The sequence below is a fragment of the Artemia sp. Qi Xiang Cuo genome, chromosome 7 (genome assembly GCF_049724085.1).
Source record: "Artemia sp. Qi Xiang Cuo chromosome 7, ASM4972408v1, whole genome shotgun sequence".
NCBI classification, from domain to species: domain Eukaryota; kingdom Metazoa; phylum Arthropoda; class Branchiopoda; order Anostraca; family Artemiidae; genus Artemia; species Artemia sp. Qi Xiang Cuo.
In genome coordinates this window covers 36,252,245-36,274,383 of record NC_142800.1, presented here as the reverse complement: position 1 = coordinate 36,274,383, position 22,139 = coordinate 36,252,245, and the positions used below count along the sequence as shown (strand labels likewise).

Here is a 22,139-nt window from a genome sequence, read left to right as displayed (position 1 = left end):
AATTTTATTTTAGTTCGATTGAGCCCTCTATCGAAATCTTAGAACCATTGGTTCACTAAGATCATCCTGGGGGAAAAAGAACATAAAAAAAGAAAACATATAAACACGCATTCATTATAATTCTTCTGGGACAAAATGTAAAATTCCACATTTTGTACACATGAGCTTGAAACCTCAGTAGTATCTTTCTCTGATATGGTGAATTTAATGAAGCGGTTTTTATTAAGATAGTTTGACTTTTGGGTGGTGTATCCCCCTTTATTCAAAAATCAGGCAAATTTTCTCAGGTTTGTAGATTTTGTTGAGGAACATTAATCTTGACGAGTTTTTCATATTTGGAATCAGAATAAAAAAACAACTCTTTTGATGCATAAATTGTTATCAAACTTCCTCTTTTTAATGTTTTGGTGGTATAACCGCCCTAAAATGTCTGGTACCCCCCCCCTCGAACAAAACCTTGGATACGGTTTTTAGTAGCAAAAATATTTTATTTTTATTACTTTGAATTTTCAGTTCCGGAGGGGGGGGGGTGAGGGTGAAAAGAATACATAAACGGAAATTTTGTCTCCTATTTTCTTCTATATACATTATTGAATTCTGTTTTCCTAAGGTAACGGTTATAGCAAGTAATGATAACGCTGGTACCCCGCTGTATACATGGAGTCACCACTATGGCATCCATATTATTTCATGGATTTTTTTTTAGCAACAGAATTAGCAATTCACATCCCCATTTTTAGATACCTCTAAATTACTTGGTCCTAAAGTTAACAGGCTGCTGCTTCGAATTTAGATCCAAAGAGGCCTAACCTGGACACCAAAAAAACGACTATAGTTTTACTGAATATTTTATCATCGATCCGTGAGACAAAAAAACAACCAATCTTTGAATTTACTGTTTCGGATAAACTGTTCCGGAAAGATAAATGTGTTAATTGATTTTTTAACTTGAATGTTCAACTGTCTTTACAAAACCCTGTTTTGTTTTATTGTTGATGAAAACTGAAACTTGGGGACTTTAATTTCAATATTTTAATGGAATTGAAAATATTTGACCTTTCTTCTTTTTTGCAGAATTCTCCCTTGTCAATGGAAGTGACCCTGTCACAGAATCCGCTTTGAGGGAACTGAGACAAAGAAAAAATGCCCAAGATGGAAGAACTGGCATTCCTACAAAAAGTACACTTATTATCCATAGTGTTCAAAAGGTATATTAACAAATTCTCGCCCTCTGCACGTACGGTAGGTTTAATATAAAATTCTTAACATCATTAACATTGAGCAACTGCATGTGTGCATACAACGGCCATTCAAATGCCCCCAAGACAGACGAAATGTCCCAATAAACAGAGGAACTGTCCCAATAAACTAACAAACTCTTCAATACGGAGTGACTATTTATAGACAAGCTAAATAGACTTCTGAAAAAGACTTATTTGACATCAGGATCTAGGAATAAAAGTGGACAAGAAACGGCACAAGAAAAGTGGGCATCAAACGTAAATCAAGTTTTAGAATGTTTTGATAGTTTTACAAAAGGTGAATTTTACATCAGATAGTAAAAATAAAAAGCCACATAACTAATGTTTGGGACTTAAATGATACGAGAAACTAAAAAATGTAACACTAAAAAAAATTCTTCACAACTATCCTATGAAAAAACTACAAGCTTCTAGAGCTATTCAAAAGAATAGGAAAATAAGGCGCATACTGTTTAAAATGACTATTGACGTCTGGTAAAACATGAGACAAGTAAATAACGTGGATGGGGATGGAGTGGGCAAGATCATAGAATTTGCCTAGGAGGCCAAGGGCTGGTGATTTTCTCTGGAGAGTTGGTAATGCTTCAGAAATTCTTCCTTCTACACTGTTTAAATGGTAATTTTTCCTTTTTAGCAGATGTTTTAATAGTTTTTAAAGTATCCCTTGAATGGCATCTACGTGGTTTTCTCGTCGAAATATCCCCCCCCCCTTAATAGCGCGTTTCTTATCTTGTTATAGTAGAAAATGTTATTTTCTTGTAATAGTCAAGTTGACCATACAGAGGTTATGTTATTGGTGTCCTAAAAATAGCAATAGAAAACCTTAGTGAATATACTGAATAAGACTATTTTAATTTATTGTATGAACATTTTGGCATTCGACCTTTTTAGTTAGCCATGAATGGAGCCTATTAAGCTTTCTAATTTTTATTTTTATTTCCTTCTATGCTATCCAATTTGTTAAACCGAGACAGAAGTTGCCAACAGTATTGGTAAGAGCGTATAATATTTTCTGTTTAATAAAAAAATGAAATTATCGCTTCTTTAAAAAAAAAATATAAATCAATAGATGCGCAAGATTGCTCGAATAATTTTAAGAAAACAGGATTGCTTTTAAAAAATTGATTGATTTTTATAAAAAAAAGATTGCATTTAAAAAAATGTACTACCAAAAAAAATTTTCATCAAAAGGTTAGACACGAAACACTCGCTTGTGGCAAAACTTGCTGCCACTTAACATACAAAATTCCATATTTGTGAATTTGGAAATTTGCTGTGTATCGGGAAAACTTATTCATAGATGAAAGTGAAAAAATTAATACCAAGATAAGGAATAGAAACAAATTTTATCCCTGTCCAATTCCTTGTTTTGGGCACTTAATGAATCTTGTAAAAAAGAAAACGGTATCGTTAATGTCTTGTTTTAATGTATAGTAAAAGATTCTTTTTAAAAAGTTAGGAAGCAAGACTTCCAGAAAAAAGGAAATAATCTAGTAGAAAAAATTAGTTTTTTAAAATTCATTCACTTTCCCCAGGTCTGATGGCATGTTTAACTCACTTTATACATGATTTACATGAGTCCCATCATTTGCAATTTAACGCCGCAATACCTCTCGGACACACGTCGAATGTAACTTTTAAGTTTTGTTAGAATTTATGAATTAGTATGTATAGGTGTATTGGACCCTTAACGATCCTAGTGAAAAAAATGCCATAATATATTTAAAGCTATAGCTTTTTAGTAAAAGATTCTATCAAAGAACCCACATATCCCGGAAACTAGGCCAAGCTATTAAGTCAAGGCAGATATTTTCTCCTTCAGTAAAATGTTGGCAATGATAATTTTCACTTGTATTTGAATATCCTTTTTTATTTATTTTTGTTTTGTCCGCTCTGTGATTATGTTTTTTCTTTCTGTTTCAAAGGATATAAAAAAGAAATGGAAGCCCAAAGCTAGAAAGGAAATCTACCTGGTTATGTTTGCGAAAAAAGTGACATAATTATCAAATTCAGTTAGTAGAATATTAGATCTGTTTTTTATCAACAAAACTTATCGACGTTAATCACTATCCTTTTTTACACTATCATCAAAATGTTGGCTATTGGGAAACAGACCTATTTTTTAAATAGTTGGGATAAATTTTTATTTAGTACATGGTAGGAAGCTCTCTACCTGAATGGTGCAGGATAATAGGGTCTTTAATATAAAAAAATAAGGGACACAACAACAAAATGGGGGTATTAAATTAGGCGCGTTTCATCACCTGTAACAGCCAGCTTCGAACTGAAGCTGAAAACCAGTCTTCGTATGTTTTTATTTCATTGAACACCCTAATATTTAGTCTCCTATACTCCACAGCGATAACATAATCGTATTCCAGCGATCAAATATTTTGTCGTAGTTCGATTCCGGAGTTTGATAAAACATCAAAAATTACTCTAGCTTCGGGTGTAGGAATGCAGTTTTACAGTAAAAACGACTCAAAAGGGTAAGTTCTATGATCTTCGGTGATGAGTTCCTTGATCAAAACATCCCTTTTATCTAGCTAATAGTTGTATGTTTGCTTTGCTTTTGTGTGACACTTTTATAGTACAATGTTTTGTTCCGGCTTGCTTGACCTTGTTGCATGAGTAGGCTGTAGTTCTGTTTTATTGTCTAAAGGATACAACTAACTCAAAGCTAACTCAGCGCATGATTTTGTTATAGGTAGAAATGTCCTCCACTTGTGTCACTCCAATGAAAGCCAAGGTATATTTTTAAGTTTTCTAGTTTTCTTTTCTACTGTTATTTTCAGGATGATGGAAGTATTTATTTCCTGGTATCTGCAGATGTGGGAATATTTCTTGCAATACTTTGTGAGACAAAACGTGAAAAGGATCAATAAATTCTAGATAAAATTTCAGTCTGGTAATTGAAAAAAGGGAAGAGATATAAAGTGAAGGAACTAACAAGAAAAATAGATAGAATTGCATTGAAAATTTAGTCTTAATGAGTGGATTGCCCATAAGAGGGAAATGTAGGGGAATTTGTAAAGTTACTGTATTTCAACTGTTTCATATTTTATAAATGTATTACTATGCTGATGTATATGAATATGTAGATGTGTAGAGATGCTATGGACCAAGGATTAATCTGGATATTATTAGTAATATCTGGTTCCTATGAACAAAGACTTTAGACATTGGCCAGTTTATGAAAAATGTAATTTAGTACGTCTTGGTATTGTCTGTCCTAATTTCTCTTAAGCGTTAATGTGATATTATTACATTCGACTGTCCGATCATTATGTAAAAATGTTTTTCATATATTGTTTGGGTATTGCGTATCACCTCAAATTAATCACCTCAAGGTTTTGTGCCGTACGGAATTCTTTATGATACGCTTTTGTCCACTCAAATTTCAAACTAAAACAAAATTTTACTCCCTCATTTTATAATACTGCCAATACTCTTATGTTTCCCTCACCGCTCGAGGAAAATTGAATCAACTCGTGTATCAGTCTGTTACACACTTCATCTCCACACATTATACAGGTTGGTGCTTGGGTTCTCAATATGCAACTGACTTTGTCACTAAAGGGGAGATTCCATGAGTAATACAATACACTAATTTCTTTCTCTTTGTAGCTAAATGGTAATTCACTTAAACCTTTAAAAGATAAATGAAAATTGATAAATGGTTCCTTTTCTTTAGCTCTATAGTCACGGTCCTTCCTTACCTCTGAAAACGGCTCATAGTGCCTTCTTTAGTTCCTGCTTTTTCATTTCACCTCTCAGTGCTCCAAATTCCTTTGCTTGCCTCAGAAGCCTGGCAATCCACCGTAGGGGGTCAGAATTTTTTTTTACTTACTTTTTTTTTACCTTTTCTTTTGCATCCTTATTAGCTAGTGAGAGAAAATGCTGCCTCAGCGGTTTCTGTGTTCTCATGTAATTTTTGAAACGATCCATGTAATGTCATTGATTTTTCTTCAATTAGACCAATCTCCTAAAGTTTTTACAGTTTGAGTAAACTATACAAATATAAGAAAAACTGTAATAAACCCCTACTAAGTTTTGAATCGATTTTTTATGTGCGAGGTCAGCTACTACTCATTTGGGTGACTGCAAGGTCAGCTACTGTGGGTCAGGGGAGATCACGGTTAAACAAATCCCCACAAAAACCTGAACTTCAGATGCCAGGTGAGGTAAAAACGGCTGGCCCGGAAACGGCCTTTTGACAATGTACATGCACATAGCTTATTTTAGTTTAGTTCAAATAGTTCAAATTTCCCCTCAATATTGTAAATGGAGAAGTGTGGTAGTAATAGTGGTAGCAGTAGTAGTGGTAGCAGGCGCATGATTCGTCTGGGTTTTCTATCAGTAGCCAAACTAGGGCTACACAAATTGCAAATGCAAAATATGGCTAAATTATCGGCCGTTTAAATCGTCTTAAAACAGGACTCTGCGAAAAACTTGTAATACCCCTTTTTGTATGAAATATTTCTAAATTACTTAGCTTTAAATGACATTTTTACGTCTTGCATTTTCTTGTTGGGTGTGAAAAAAAAATATCTAATTTTGAGCCTTGTTTTTTTCTCAGTGCGTTATAACGTTTTCCCAATCTTTCCATTTTATTTTCATTCTGTTTGAGCTACTAGAAATTATCTATTTTTTAGGGAGAAGAAGGACCTTTGGCAGTTGGAGATGTTTCACCTACATCAGATGTTGTTTTTTCATTAGGACTGCCAAATGTTCATGATAGTACAGCGTCTTCGATAAGTTCTGCTGGTGAAAGTGAGTATAAAGAAACGTTCCAGGGGTATTTTCTTTCTCCTTAGAGGGGAGGGGGGAGGTATAGATTGTTTTTTCACATTTTTTAGAAGATATTTAGTGCTCTAAGCCAGTGATTCTCAAACTGTGGTACGCATTCCCCTTGGGGGTACGCAAAAATGTTTAGGGAGTACGCGGCCCACCAAGAAAAAAATAAAGAACCCCTTATCTCTAGGACTGGCAATTTTATTTATATTTTAGCTATTGTTTACTTAGCATCGGTAACTGAGAAGTGGTACCTAAAATGTTTTGTGGGTAAAAAGGGGTACAGCGTCTAAATAAGTTTGAGAACCTCTGCTCTAAGCTATTAGCAAATAATATAAGTATTTTTCTGAAGTGTAAGTTAATAAACGCACATATTATGCAAGTTCACACAAGAAGACAAATACTAAAGAAAATATCATATTCAATATCAAAATTGGAAATTTTGTTTTATCACTTTCCTAACTTTTCGGAAAATTCTATTTTCACGGAAATTAGTTGATATTTTCGTGAATTCTAAGCATGGGAAGTTGTCCTAATATAAGTAAACAACACAGTAAACGTAGAGATAGAAAATTATGGACATAAAGAAGAAACTCGGACCATGGCCCTTGCCTCTTAACTAAAATAACAGCTTCCTATTTCTCTGCTTTCACAAAAATAGACTGAAATTTTCTTCTATACGTAAGTTAATCTTCGCACTTGTCAACCGGCAAAATTAAGTAGCTTTGTATGTTATCTTCTTATTTTATCTTGCTCATCTTGTCTACTTTTGGAATGATCTTTGTTTAACTTCTCAATTTATCTCTTCTTTATCTGCTAGATGGGTTTTAGAAGTAGTTAGTTTTTGTTGCCAGGAACATCAGTTTTTTCTATTCGGTAAGGCAAACAACCTCCTGGATCTTTCCAGGAGGGAGGGGGTGCCAAAAAAAATCGTTTCATCCAATGTGTAGGTGATTTTTTTTTTCTGGTGGATGTCTCTGTAGTTTTTGAACCTCATTGGGGCCATGCCTTCCCTTTCTCTAAAACGAAGTCCCTATTTACTACACTTTGAAACGGATATAAAAATAACAATTCTCACTACACGTTTCTCCTAAGGATTTTAATTGGCAACTGAAATAATGCATATGTTTTAGACACTGCTATGATGCTGTTAGTAATTTACAGTTCTTTCTAATTTTGCAGGTTCGGGAACTCAAATTTGTTCTCCAATTTATTTCTATTTTCGGTACGAAAATAATACAGAAGTGAAGAATTTTCTTTTCAAATAAACATACATTGCTGTTGCTTCTGACAGGAAAAAGTCTATAAAGATAACAAAGCGCTCGGATATTGATGAATTCTTTTTATCTTTTTTTTAAATAAGAATAAAACAACTCCAATACCGAGAACTTAACTTGTCTTATTGATATTGATATATTAAGACATTGATCTGTCTTATCATAAAACTGAGAGAAAATTTTGCTTGTTGTTTTTGAAGAAATCAAAATGGAGAAAAATTAAGTAAGCTATAAGCTATGCAAAATTTTGAGACAAGAGATCAGTCGGATTTCGGTTTTTTCCTTGAGTTGAAAATTTCACTGTTTAGCATTCGTCAAAGATAATATTTGAAAATAACCAAATTGAGGTGTTGCTTTGAAATGTTTGCATTTTAGTACCAAAGAAATCCACGTGACGCACTTGCGGTACACCAAGAACTACTGTGTGACTTTATTTCTCTTTCCTTCCATAGCAAATGGCCGAGGACGTGCCCGGTACAAGAATCGGGGTTCTTTTTTTCGTCAGTTACGTGATCGACTTTCTCGGTCGAAAAACCGATCTAAATCCATGGAACCGGGATTAGACCAGTCAATGAGCAGAGAAAATAGCTTAATTCGATCTCAGTCAGCAGATCGAGCGAATCGACTTTTAACAAGCTCTGCTTCTGCAAGTGAGTTTTATCAGTGATGCATGTTCTCATTTACTAAAAAATGTCGTGCATGATGTTTCAGCATAGTGACATTTTTGAAACTTCGGAATGTCAAGTATTTTGTTCTTTCTTGCAAGCCGATTTTTCGCCTAAGTGATTTAGGTGTCCATCCAGTGACTGACGTTTTTGCTATGATTATCGTATATTTTTTCAATTATTGTTTTAATATTATCTATGCTGAATTAGTTTCATAATATTTATGAGAAAAGTATTGGCAAAATTTTACTGTTAGTGATTATTTGAAAAGGCAAAAAACAACAACAAGAAACGAATTATAGCTGTAAATCAGAAAGTTAATTTAAAATCTTTAGAAGAATTATAGCACAAGAGTTAGTACTAAATATGCATTGGAATAGAGCTTTTATTTTGCCTTGTTATGTTTTCTCTTCTTTCTTGAATTTTGTTCACTGTACTTCCATGATTTCTACGATCAATAATCTCTGCTAGCAAAGCTAAATTACTGTAATTAAAAATTTTCTAGGATGGTTTGTCTGTGTTAGATATACAGTCGACTCTCGCTAACGCGAAGTTCACGGGACCACGATTTTTCTTCGATTTACTTATAGTTTGACTTATAGAGGTCATTATAGAGGCCATTCTACATAAAATTCGACTTATAATGGTAATGAGTGAAATAGGTAAGCAAAATGAAAATTCGAGTTACAGAGGTACAAAATCGCTAAGTGTACTCCCTACAGCCACAAAAAAGTTGAGAAGAACTTTCATAGTGTATTATAGACTTGAAACGTCAAGACTTGAATTTCAAATGTCAATAATGCATTTTGTTTGCTAGGAAATATACACTTGAACATTAACCGAATCTGATACAGAAATATGTCAAACAAAATTAATACATATCAAAGTTTACACGTTGCAACCTGCATACTGGGGTTTCGACTAACAGAGGTCCGTTGGAAAAACTTGGATACAGAGGCAAACTTTGACTTTTGGAGGTAAAGTGAAAATTAAATGACGACTTATCTACTGAATTTCGAGTTATAGAGATAATTTTCTGGTCACTTCGACTTACAGAGGAAGAATACAACCTCAAAATTATTTCAAGTTATGCAAGGTTTTTTCTTCGACTTTGACAGATTTTTCTAAAGGGATTGAAGATATGTTGAGATATTGAGGACTTGGAGCTATCGAGGCTCGATTTATTGAGAGTCGGCTGTATTATGTCATGTCCAATTTTCTGTTCGATCATTTTGCCTTTGTATTTGTCAATTTTATCTATTTTTTTCTCGTTAATTTCAGATAAGCCTCTGACTCTTCATTAATTCAGTAACATTGCTTTTAAGAATTAACTCACCTCGTAGCCTTTGGAGGCATATTTTTTAACCTTTGGGACTATTTTTAACAGTCTAACTATCTTGGAATTTTCTATGATGCCTATTGGAGGCACGGGGCATCTGGGAGTGCACAGAGTGCATATAATGAGCATGGGTACCAGGAATTTTTTTCCACTTCAAAACAGCATTAGAGCTACAGATTTGCCATTGAATGAGCCCTAAACCATGTGTCTACAATCATTTGTTCTACACGGTGAGACCAGGAAAAAAAATATATCAAATAATACGAGTTAAGGAACTGCAATTAAGGATTCACACGTGCTAATAGTAACCAAAACTCCAAAAAAGCTTTGATGACACTGTATACATAAAAAATTGGCTTTATGTGGTGAGTTTGAGCACGTAAAATACATTAAATTTAAGTTTACCCACCAAAAGTTAAGAACCTGAGAAAACTTGAGTTATTTTTGAAAAGGTGCAAAACGCCATAGAAAATGCGAATGATCTTGACAAAAGTTACACCATAAAATTCAGCATATCAGAGAACCTTGCCGTAGGGGGTTTCAACCCCCTATCCACAGAAATGCAAAATTTTGCATTTTTGTTTTAAAGAGGAGTGATCAAGGAGTCGGGTTTATTTTTTTGTTTTTTTCCCCAGGGGTGATCGTATCGTACCAATGGTATTAGAAAATCGGTAGAAAAGTTGTTGGAATGGCGATTAAAAGTTCTAGTACCTTTCTTAAATATAAAAAGACAGTGCCATAGCAAAGAGGTGTTTTCTGCAAATTTGTGGAACAAATTGCAATTTTGCTCAAAGAGGGAGAAAATACATTCAACTGAAAATTCCGAGATAACCAATCGATTAAAATCATTAATAAAATTATATATTGAGCTTTTGAGTTTCAGATGCAGTAACGCCACGCGGGGGTAAATTCGCTCCTAAAGATGTAATTAGTCCATACAAGATGGACGATTAAGGTGATCATTTATGTCAAAGCTTCATTTAACTAAGTAGATTCATTAAGGCACGATAGAATTGTTTACAGTGATGTATAATTGCGTATGAAAGAATGCAGGTAGATCTTCAACTGGGTAGGGTACCTGAAGAGTCAGAAAGTGCATATTTATACCCAAATTTTCTAGCTCTGCGTAAGCTAGAAAATTTGAATTATCTCTACTTAATTTGAAAATTTTGAATAGAAAATAGAAAATTATCTCTATTCTCCCTGCCTTCCCGGGAATGTTTTTGGATTTTAGAGGCCTTTTTTGAGGAATATTTGGGGGAATATTTTGGAGGCCTGTAATATGGGTGATTCAGTTCAAAGCTCCCCCTTTGTTGTAGATTTTGTTTTTCCTGTGTAATATTAGAGATTACAAACTGAAACGCAACCGCGCAAATGGCGGAGAGGGGAAACTTTAATTTAAAATTACTGAAATTTAAAAGAAAATGTTTCTCATGTTACTAATCGTTTACACTATCTACTTTCTTTAATGCCTTCTTGTTGCCTGTGGAGCAGTGACCTCCTGGCCCCCTGGCAGCGTTCATAGGAGACACTCCTGTGTAACAAAATACAAGAATCTTTAGAAAAACAAACCTTGGAAACATTCGAATTAATTACTCTGTATATATATTTTTGATGTTTCAGACCCCCCCCCCCCATAAATAAATATTTGGACTGGTATATACATTAAACTTGAATGTGAAATATGATATTTGTGGAAAGTAGAAGTAGCCTCTCTCACATTTAAGAGAGCCTTGGATCAACCAGTTTGTAGTGACACACTGTTAGTGAAGAACGACCGTTCTCGATAGCAACATTAATTAAAAAAATGGAAGTTTTGATTAAAATATATGGAACAGTGAAAAATTTTATTTATGCTGACTCTAAATATTTAGAATATTAGTCTTGAAGTTACTCCTCAAAAGCTATTAGCACATGAAAATTTGAAATTATTTTAGAAATTGGAGTTGAATTCCCCCAAAAAGGGGCGCAGTCTTGATGGAAATAATGCAATGAAATTGAACATGTATGGGAAAACTAAAGCAGCATCAACAACATGTGAAACATCTTTCTTTTTCAGAGAAGGATGGTCACACATGTGAACATCCATTGTCCTTTGTCCTAGATCATTTAAAAAAGCTAATTTGATTGTAATTTTTAAGATCTAGCTCCCCTTTTGGGTAACAAGAGACATCACGCCACAGGAAGAGGCCTTATTCTAGAATTTAGGCCCGCAAAACACTAATTTGAGGATGAACAATGCAAAGATGGTAAAATGACCCTCCATAGTCCTAGACCATTCAAAAAAAGGCTCATTCAATTTGACATTTTAAGATCTAGTGCTCTTCTTGAGAAATAAGAGATTGCGCCACAAGAAAAGGCCACATACTAGGATTAAGGCCCCTAAGCAGTAATTTTGGGGCGAATGCTGTCAAAATACTATCGAGCAAAACTTCTGAGAACAATTAAAAGGGCATTTGTTAGCTCCACTGTCTCAGATGCAATAATGGCGTGCAGCATACCACTCCTCCTTAAAACTAAATGCAGTCCATAAAAATGAAAAGAAGAGGGGGGGGGGGACTGGGAACTAAAATCATACATTTGTCACCTAGTCTCATGTTTTACTCTTGCTTTGTTGTGCTTTACTTAAAAGTATGTTTTCTAGCTAAAAAGAATTCGTTTAATAACTCTCTGAAACAAGGAAATATCATATTTTTTTTTATGTACGTATATTTTGATCAAGACAGTTCCAATATCTGGTTCTCTTAAAATACGGTAGTCCTTTAAAACTCAATTGTGGTGCATACCAAACGTGTAAAATAATAACTTTCTTCGGAGTAATATTTTTCCTTTACTGGGTCACTAAAATCATTTAATCAGACTACACTCTACACTACATAGTAAGAAAAGTGGGGATAAATTGGTGTAATAAAGATTTACTACAAATATTTTTCAGGCAATCTGCTAGTTGTCCCTGGAACCAACGGAATGAAAGAAGCTGACTCTTCTCGCTCTCTGAGTGCCCACTCTAATGCCAGTAATAGCTCACAAAAAACTTTTATTCATGCCAATTCAATGCTTGTCTTGGAAACAGTGGAAACTGGAGTTACTAAGTGAGTAATAGTTTTTTTTTTTGATTGGCTAAGTTTTATTATGTAAACATGCTGTTTGCTGCTACACTGGAGAGTGCTGACAAATTGAACTTCTGTTTTAGGGCACTTCTTCTATTTGAAGTTAAGATGAAAGATGTTCATTTTCAAAGTATAGACTGGCTAAGATAAAATTGTATTAACCGAAATTGCAACTGTTTCTAAATTGGTTCTTTGAACGCTATAGTTTATTTCTTATGGGTTTTATAGGCCACGCAATTATTTATCAGCTCAATATCCCTTTTCGTAAATGTATTAAAATCATTATACAGCAAGCAGTAGTCCTAACAGAAAGTAATTTACAGGGTTTTGCTGGTAAATCAAAATTCTTGATTGCAAAGCAATAAGTAATCCTTTCACAGGCGTCTTAGCTGTCAGACAGTTTGTGGTAACGAACTGTAAGTATGGAGCAACCCGGCTCAATAGTATCCAAAACTCTAAAAAACAGAATTTTGACAACAATAAATACATCAAAAGAATTGGATTTTTATGTGAATTTCAAATATATAAGTTTCATCAAGTTTAGTCTTACTCATCAAAAGTTACGAGTCTAAGAAAATGTGCCTTATTTTCGAAAGAAAGGGAAAACACTCCCTAAAAGGCATAGACTCTTAGTGAAAATAACACCCTCAGATTCAGCGTATCAGAGAACCCTGCTATAGAACTTTCAAGCTCCTATCTGCAAGAATGTGGAATTTGCATTTTTTGCCAGAAGAAAGGTCAAGGATGCGTGTTTATTTGTTTTTGTTTTTTCCCCAGGGGCGATCGTATCGACCCAGTGGTCCTAGGATATCGTGAGAAGGCACATTCGAACGGAAATTAAAATTTCTAGTGCCCGTTTTAAGTGACCAAAGAAACTATAGGGCAACTAGGCCCCCTCCAACGCTCTTTTTTTCCCAAAGTAACCCGGTCAAAATTTTGAGATAGCCATTTTGTTCAACATAGTCGAAAAATCTAATAACTATGTCTTTGAGGATGATTTAATCCCCACAGTCCCCGAGGGTAGGGCTACAAGTTGTGAACTTTGCCCATTTTTTACACATAATATATGTTATTGCGATGTATAAAGAAGTTTTCAGGGGGATATTTATGGTGGGGATGAGGGTCTGGGGGAGGGGTTACGTTGGAGGATCTTTCCACGGAAGATTTTTTCATTGGGGAAGGGAATTTTCCATGAAGGGGGCGCCGGATTTCCCAGCATTATTTAAAAAAAAGGATTTTATTTAGAAAATAAATAAAAACAAGTTTTTCAACTGAAAGTAAGGAGCGACATTAAAACTTAAAACGAAGAGAAATTATTGCGTATATTAGGGGGTTTGCCCCCTCGTCAATACTTCGCTCTTTACGCTAATGTTTTTTTGTACTTTCAAAAGAGCCATTTATTCTAATTGAACGGCCTTTGTGATTCAGGGGTCATTCTTAAAGAATTGGAACAAAATTCGAAGTTTAGCGTAAAAAGAAAGGTATTGACAAGGGGGAAGAGCCCCCCACATATACGTAATAATTTCTGCTCCTTTTAAGTTTTAATAAGTCCTTACTAGTTTTTAAGTCCTTACTTTCAGTTAAAAAACTTGTTTTTTTATTTAATATATTCAAGATTCATCTTTTCGCAATTATTCATTTTCCCCAAATGAGCACGCTGCCTTTGGTCAGGTGTTCCGTGGCTTGAGCGCTTAAGTGATTAAATAAATAAAACAAGTTTTTTTTTCAACTGAAAGTAAGGAAAGACGTTAAAACTTAAAACGAACAGAAATTATTCCGTATATGAAAGGGGCTGTTCCCTCCTCAACGCCGTGCTCTTTACGCTAAAGTTTGACTTTCTCACAACTCTATTTTTTTAAAACAATAAAAAACATGTTTAATTTTAAATAAAAAATTCGAAACTTGTTTAATTTTATTTACGAACGTTTTTATTAGTAATAAATATACGTAACTTACGAATTAACTTACGTAACGAACTTCTATATTCATAGATTTTTCATACGTATATTAAGGTATTCACCCTTAGTCAATACCCTGCTCTTTAAGCTAAAGTTCGAATTTTGTTCCTACTCTTTAAAAATGACCCCTTAATCACAAAGGCCGTTAATTAGAATAAGTAGGTCTTATGAAAGTACTAAAAAATCTTTGGCTTTAAGAGTGAGGTATTGACTAGGGGGTGAACCCAATCATATACATAATATTTTCTGTTCGTCTTAAGTTTTGATGTTGCTCCTTACATTCAGTTGAAAACTTTTTTTTTTTTATTTAATTTCTGATCGTTTTTTTTTAAATAATGCTGGGAAATCCGGCGCCCCCTTCATAGCAATGTCCCTTCCCCCATGAAAATTTCCTTCATGAAAATATCCTCCCATATAACCCCCGTTCCACCCCCCACCCCCCTACTAGAAAAAATCCCCCCTGAAAACGTCTGTATACTTCCCAATAGCCAATACTATATAATAACATTGGGTAAAGTTCATAACTTTGGGAGGTCAGACTTCGGAGGATTAAGTCATCCTAAAGGAAATAGTTATCATATTTTCGACCATGCTGAACAAAATGGCTATCTAAAAATTTTGATCGGGTGACTTTGGGAAAAAATGAGCCTGGGAGGGGGCCTAGTTGTCCTCCATTTTTTGGTCACTGAAAAAGGGCACTAGAACTTTGAATTTCCGTCGCAATGAGCCCTCTCACGATATTGTAGGACCACTGGGTAGATACGATAACCCCTGGGAAAAACAAAACAAAAAAAAAACAAATAAACAAGCATCCTTGATCTTTCTTCTGGCAAAAAATGCAAAATTTCACATTTTTGTAGATAGGTGCTTGAAACCTCTACAGTAGGGTTCTCTGATACGTTGAATTTCATGGTGTGATTTTCATTAAGGTTCTATAGCTTTTAGGGGGTCTCCCCCCTTTTTTCTAAAATCAGCCAAATTTTTCTCAGGTAAATAACTTTTGATGGGTAAGACTAAACTTGATGAAACTTATATATTTGAAATCAGCATTAAAATCTGATTCTTTCGATGTATCTATTGGTATCAAATTTCCGTTTTTTAGAGTTTCGGTTACGATTGAGCTGGGTCGCTCCATGCTTTTCAAACAGTTCGTTACCCCGAACTGTTTGAAAAGAAGAGATTTTTCATTTAGTTCAGTTTTGTACAAGAGACGTTGAATAGACGTCTAGGTCAATAAAAATTGAGTTCCTTTGTATGTACTGTGCATCTTTTACCCTATTTTCTGGCCAGGGCGGTAAAAACATATAAGATTACAATTGGTGTAGCCAGGGAAAGTCGAACTCCTGGCTTCAGTTCTGGCATTTCTCGACAAGGGGGAGGGGTAACTATATTATAGTTTAATGGGGCTTTAACATCAGGCATTGTTTCCAGTCGGTTGGACTCAAGTTGCGTATACCCCTGCTCCGGCCCGACTGCCTAGCGTGGTAGTCAGAGGTAGTTTTAAGTTATACCAAGGTTTGGGAGTATCTTCAATGCTGAGATTTTCCCGACGTTTTTAGGCTACAGGGTTTAGCCTATAACAATCCTTATTTGGACGGTAGACAAATTTACCAAGAGGTATTCCATATCTGGCCAACGCTGATGTCTCGTATGTTTGTTCCAACAATGGAACCAGCGCGTTGGTTTCTAGTGGTCCAAGATAGGAATTATGCAGCCTATAATATGAGTCATCATTTCACAGGTGTCTTAGCTAGAATAAATAAGATTCACCAATTTCACAACCTGTTTTTTTTTACTCCCAATGAGCATGCTGTCTTTGGTTGCGTATCCTACACCATGAGCGTTTAGTTGAAAGAGAGTTTTCGCTTAGCTCAGTTTTGTATGAGATCTGCAGCTTAATAGACTGTGAGTTCCTTTGTATTTATTGTGTATCTTTTACCCTATTTTCTGGTCAGGGTGGTAAAAACTAAAAGACTACAACTGGTGTAGCAAGGGAGAGTCGAGGTTTTAGTTGAAGTATTCCTTGACTGTAGAGATACTAAGGGGCTACAATATCAGAGTTAAAGGGGTTTTGCCTCCATGTAGAACTTCCAATCGGTTATACTCATGTAAAATCCCCCTCCCCCCTTATGCTCCAGCCTGACTACCTAGCGTGGTATTTAGCAGTACTTCTAAGCTATTTAAAGGCGTAGTACTAAATATAGAGAGCCATCTCGATTCCAAGATTTTCTTGATGCTTTTAGGCTGCAGAAGTTAGTCTATAACTACACCTTATGAAAATCTTGTTTGTACCCAACATTGGTGGATTGATTTAATCTAAAAATGTCTTTTTGATTGTAAAATCGTTGAGCTATTTTCTTTACAATATCCTAAGCTTCAACTATGCAAAGAACTAAATTCATTAATCATTCTGCCGTTTTACTCATTTCCACAGTAAATATAATTATTTTGCAAAAACAATAGCCTATCTGGAATATCAGATTTGAGATTAAGAAATCGGCTTAACCTTAGTTTTATTAATTAAAATGAAGCTATTGCCATCTGCACAACTGCGCCAGTAAGAAATTGCGTCAGTAAGAATTGCGCCGTAACAATTGCACCAGCAAGAAACTACTTTATCCTGTAGGTGGAGACTAGAGAATTCTCTAGGTGGCGAGCTTTTTAATGGTCTTTTTGGCCTCATTCAGGCATAAAATTGTGCACAAAAAACATTAGTTGTTGATAGGTAAGAAGCCTGGTGGTGGTTGGTGAGACCGAGTAATTTGACAAATCTCATTCGATTTGTGAAGGTTCATTTGTGCTTCGATCGTCAAGTGTATTGTAACAAAATTAGAGATTTTCCGTAGCAGAATGACGGATGGATCTTGTACGGTTTCTATTAACTTGGTCGATCTGCGGGTAGTACTTTTTAAATCAATGGTTTTGCGTGGGTTCAGAAACTATGGTAGATCAAAAAGTAAACAGACCATCAGAGCAATACGATATCCCTTGTGAGGGATTTTCAACTTTACGAAATCCAACATGATTCTTTGCAGCTCAGCTACTTCAGCTTTGTATTCTTCACTAAGCATCCATTTTTAATTGCACAACACTCAATAAATAGATAACTGTCCCTACACTATGCAGTAAAATGTCAAAATGGCAACTTCCTTTTTCTCCTTTCTTAGATCATAAAACGGCCATTTATCGAGCTTATCAGCCTTCCAGATTTCCTGCAAATTCGGTAAACGAAGTGCATAAATTGATTTTAGAAGTATTAAGTAAATGAAAAAAAAAATATCAAATGAAAGTAAAGGAAATTAAAACTGAAAAGAAACATAAATTATTCCAAGTGCTAGGAGGGGGGGGGGTACCAGTTACTCAAACTCCTCTTTACGGCAAAGTTCGATACTGAAAGCATATATAAGTGCAACAAATGTTGTTAATGGACAATTAACTACATGTATAAGTGTTTTATTTACCAATATCTTTAAAAGAAAGGGACTGAAAATCTTATTGTTTTTAAGAAAATGATAATTAGCAATCCCTTCCATTCTTAGGGGATTGGGAAGAATCTGTTCTATCCCATTTCAGCCGCTATTGTCTCTGAGTATTCGCTTTTAAAGCATTGGGGCAAACAGTAAAACTCTTATGTAAAGAGCGGGAGGGTGAGAAGAATTTTTTTGTTTGATTGCAAGCTAATTTTAAAATCTGCTGAAACACATATTAGATGTTTATTTTATAAGGACAGTGTGTATTTTAACAAAAAAAAAACTATGCCACCCTACAACATTATAGCTTCAAAAACTGGGATGCTCATAAAGAGAGAGAGAGAGAGAGAGAGAGAGAGAGAGAGAGAGAGAGAGAGAGAGAGAGAGAGAGAGAGAGAGAGAGAGAGAGAGAGAGAGAGAGAGAGAGAGAGAGAGAGAGAGAGAGAGAGAGAGAGAGAGAGAGAGAGAGAGAGAGAGAGAGAGAGAGAGAGAGAGAGAGAGAGAGAGAGAGAGAGAGAGAGAGAGAGAGAGAGAGAGAGAGAGAGAGAGAGAGAGAGAGAGAGAGAGAGAGAGAGAGAGAGAGAGAGAGAGAGGAGAGAGAGAGAGAGAGAGAGAGAGAGAGAGAGAGAGAGAGAGAGAGAGAGAGAGAGAGAGAGAGAGAGAGAGAGAGAGAGAGAGAGAGAGAGAGAGAGAGAGAGAGAGAGAGAGAGAGAGAGAGAGAGAGAGAGAGAGAGAGAGAGAGAGAGAGAGAGAGAGAGAGAGAGAGAGAGAGAGAGAGAGAGAGAGAGAGAGAGAGAGAGAGAGAGAGAGAGAGAGAGAGAGAGAGAGAGAGAGAGAGAGAGAGAGAGAGAGAGAGAGAGAGAGAGAGAGAGAGAGAGAGAGAGAGAGAGAGAGAGAGAGAGAGAGAGAGAGAGAGAGAGAGAGAGAGAGAGAGAGAGAGAGAGAGAGAGAGAGAGAGAGAGAGAGAGAGAGAGAGAGAGAGAGAGAGAGAGAGAGAGAGAGAGAGAGAGAGAGAGATCCTTGTCTTAAGCTCTTCGTCCCTCATTCTGAGCTTCTGGTCTTATCACTCAACATAAAATCGTCCAAACCGTGCAGACTCCCTGCGTATGGAATTACTTTCATAGGTTCATTTCGCGTGACGTTTCGAGTTGCCTTTTTAGTATTATTAAATAAAAAAAACAAGTTTTTTAAACTGAAAGTAAGGAGCGACATTAAAACTTAAAACGAACAGAAATTATTCCGTATATGAAAGGGACTGTCCTCTCCTCAACGCCTCGCTCTTTACGCTGAAGTTTTTTATTGTTTTAAAAAATAAAGTTGTGAGACAGAGTCAAACTTTAGCGTAAAGAGCGAGTCGTTGAGGAGAGGACAGTCCCTTTAATATACGGAATAATTTCTATTCGTTTTAAGTTTTAATGTAACTCCTTACTTTCAGTTTAAAAAACTTTTTTTTTTTATTTAATTTTTGAACGTTTTTGAATAAATGCAGGTTTTGATCTTGGCTCACCGTACATGAATAATAAAAAAAAAAAGTTCATATTAATTTACTTTTATTTAGTTAAATGGCTTTCTCGAAACTTGTTTGATTTTATTTACGAACGTTTTTATTAGTAATAAATATACGTATATGAAAGGGACTGTCCCCTCCTCAACGCCTCGCTCTTTACGCTAAAGTTTTTTATTGTTTTAAAAAATAAAGTTGTGAGACAGAGTCAAACTTTAGCGTAAAGAGCGAGGCGTTGAGGAGGGGACAGTCCCTTTCATATACGGAATAATTTCTGGTCGTTTTAATTTTTAATTTAGCTCCTTAATTTCAGTTTAAAAAAACTTTTTTGTTTATTTAATTTTTGAACGTTTTTTAATAAATGCAGGTTTTTATCTTTGCTAACCGTACATGAATAATTAAAACAAAATATTCATATTAATTTACTTTTATTTATTTAAATGGCTTTCTCGAAACTAGTTTAATTTTATTTACGAACGTTTTTATTAGTAATAAATATACGTAACTTACGAATTAACTTACGTAACGAACTTCTATATTCATATATTTTTAATTTGTTTATTAGGGGGTTCGCCCCTAGTCAATACCTTGCTCTTTAAGCGAAAGTTCGAATTTTGTTCCAATTCTTTAAAAATGACCGCTTAATCACAAAGGCCGTTAATTAGAATAAATAGCTCTTATGAAAGTACTAAAAAATCTTTGGCTTAAAGAGCGAGGTATTGACTACGGGGTGAACCCAATAATATATGTAGTATTTTCTGTTCGTTTGAAGTTTCGATGTGGCTGCTATTGCAGTTGAAATACTTGTTTTTTTATATTAAATTTCTGATCTTTTTTTAAATAATGCTGGGAAGTCCGGCGTTCCCTTTATAGCAATGTCCCTTCCCCCATGAAAACTTCCTTCATGGAAAGATTCTCCCACATAACCCCCGACCCACCCCTCTCCCCCACTACCAGGAAAAATCTCCCCTGAAAACGTCTGTATACTTCCAAATAACCAATACTATATGTTAACATTGGGTAAAATTCATAAGTTTCAGCCCTCCCCCGGGAATTTAGGGGGATTAAGTCATCCAAAAGACATACTTATAATATTTTTGAACATTCTGAACAAAATGGCTATCTCAAAATTTTGATCGGGTGACCTTGGGAAAAAAATGAGCGTTGGAGGGGGCCTAGTTACCCTCCAATTTTTTTGGTCACTTAAAAAGGGCAATAGAACTTTCGATTTCCAATCCATTGATCCCTTACATGATTTCCTAGGATAATTGGTTTGATACGATCGCCCCTGGGAAAAAAAAACAAACAAACAAACAAACAAATACCCCCGTACAATAGATACTTCTTCTGGCAAAAAACAAAAAAGACCACATTTTAGTATATGGGAGCTTGAAACAACTGCAGGCGGATTCTCTAATACAATGAAAACGAGTGTTTGATTTCCATTATGGTTGTATAACTGTTAGCGGGTCTTTCGGCCTTGTTTCGAAAATCAGCCAAATTTTCTCAGGTACCTAACTCTTGATAAGTCAATTTAAACTTGATGAAACTTATATATTTGAAATTAGCATTAAAATCTGAGTCTTTTGATGTATCTATTTGTATCAAAATACCGTTTTCTAGAGTTTCGGTTACCATTGAGCCGGGTCGCTCCTTACTTACAGTTCGTTACCACGAACTGTTTGATGACCAAGCTTTACTTCTACAAGTGGAAACAATTTGAATCTACTGATTCAACCGTACACTGATTAAAACCTTTTTGTGTAATTCTTCAAAATTAGATCAAAATCAAAGAAAAATAATATTTAAACTGGCAAATAAAAACTGAAAAACAGAAGCTATATAGATAGGGAAAATACGTATTTGAAAAATATTTTGAGAAAATAAATTGGGCGCTATATTCCTTACCGAGTTTATGAGCCCAAGACAAAATATAGAATTTACAATGCAACTGGTTAAAAATCTCCAGATAGATTGTCTACATTTTATATCGTTAAAATCTCGAGGCAGGAGCAAAATCAGCTAAACCATGATACAAGTACCCTTCTCATAGTTTTTTCTCTATATTTCTGGTCGGCACTCATGTAAATGGTATTTTGTTTTGTAAATTTTTTTTTCGCACATCTGGTTTTAATCTGCCAATTTGCATGATGGCAAGGCCCGAAACTCACTTGGCGTTTTTTACTGACCGGATGTTTTACCACCACCGCCGTACCAGTGGAGGTATATAAGATGGTATTGCAACGTACACACTGGGCGGTAAAATAAACCATCGGTTTATGTAACGCCGACGGTAGCAATGCAGCCACCCGCTGTCACTACATTGGTCATTTTTACCGCTTCCACTGAAACATTGGTCTATTTGACTAAATGCACAGTTACACACTTGTCGTCCAGTCTGCTGACGACCGCTATTGTTTTTGCATTAAGATTAACGGTGTGTTTTATAATGGCTTCTTTTTTTTATCTTTGCTTTTTAAATTAGCTTAGATTTATTTTTTAAGCTTGAATTTTAGAGAAACCAAAATGAAAAGTTACATTTAAAGTAAATGTAGCTAAAAACCAAATCATCTTTCTATCCTCTCCATTGGTTCCATTTTTTCTAAGATTACGAGTCCCATAGGGCTTCCCCCCTTGTGTCCATCTTGAAGGGCCATGCGCGCCGCAAAGTGAAGCAGGCTCTGACTTCCTCTCCCCTTTTATTAATTGGACGAACCCACGATAGTCTATTTCTTCACTTCCTCTTCAATCAACGATGAA

General features: G+C 35.3%; 1 protein-coding gene across 8 annotated transcripts in view; it reads left to right on the top strand.

Moving 5' to 3' along the window:
- Positions 1-22,139, top strand: part of LOC148950218 (uncharacterized) — a 146,015-nt gene that overhangs the window by 110,207 nt on the left and 13,669 nt on the right. For 5 of the 8 annotated variants that reach the window (XM_089092241.1, XM_089092235.1, XM_089092238.1 and 2 more), the window contains 5 exons: positions 1,075-1,208; positions 3,970-4,011; positions 5,918-6,035; positions 7,786-7,983; positions 12,273-12,429. In XM_089092241.1, coding sequence (XP_088948367.1) covers positions 1,075-1,208; positions 3,970-4,011; positions 5,918-6,035; positions 7,786-7,983; positions 12,273-12,429 — 649 coding nt within the window. The remainder of the gene's footprint in view (positions 1-1,074; positions 1,209-3,969; positions 4,012-5,917; positions 6,036-7,785; positions 7,984-12,272; positions 12,430-22,139) is intronic. The other 3 variants (XM_089092239.1, XM_089092242.1, XM_089092243.1) reach the window with 3 other exon arrangements.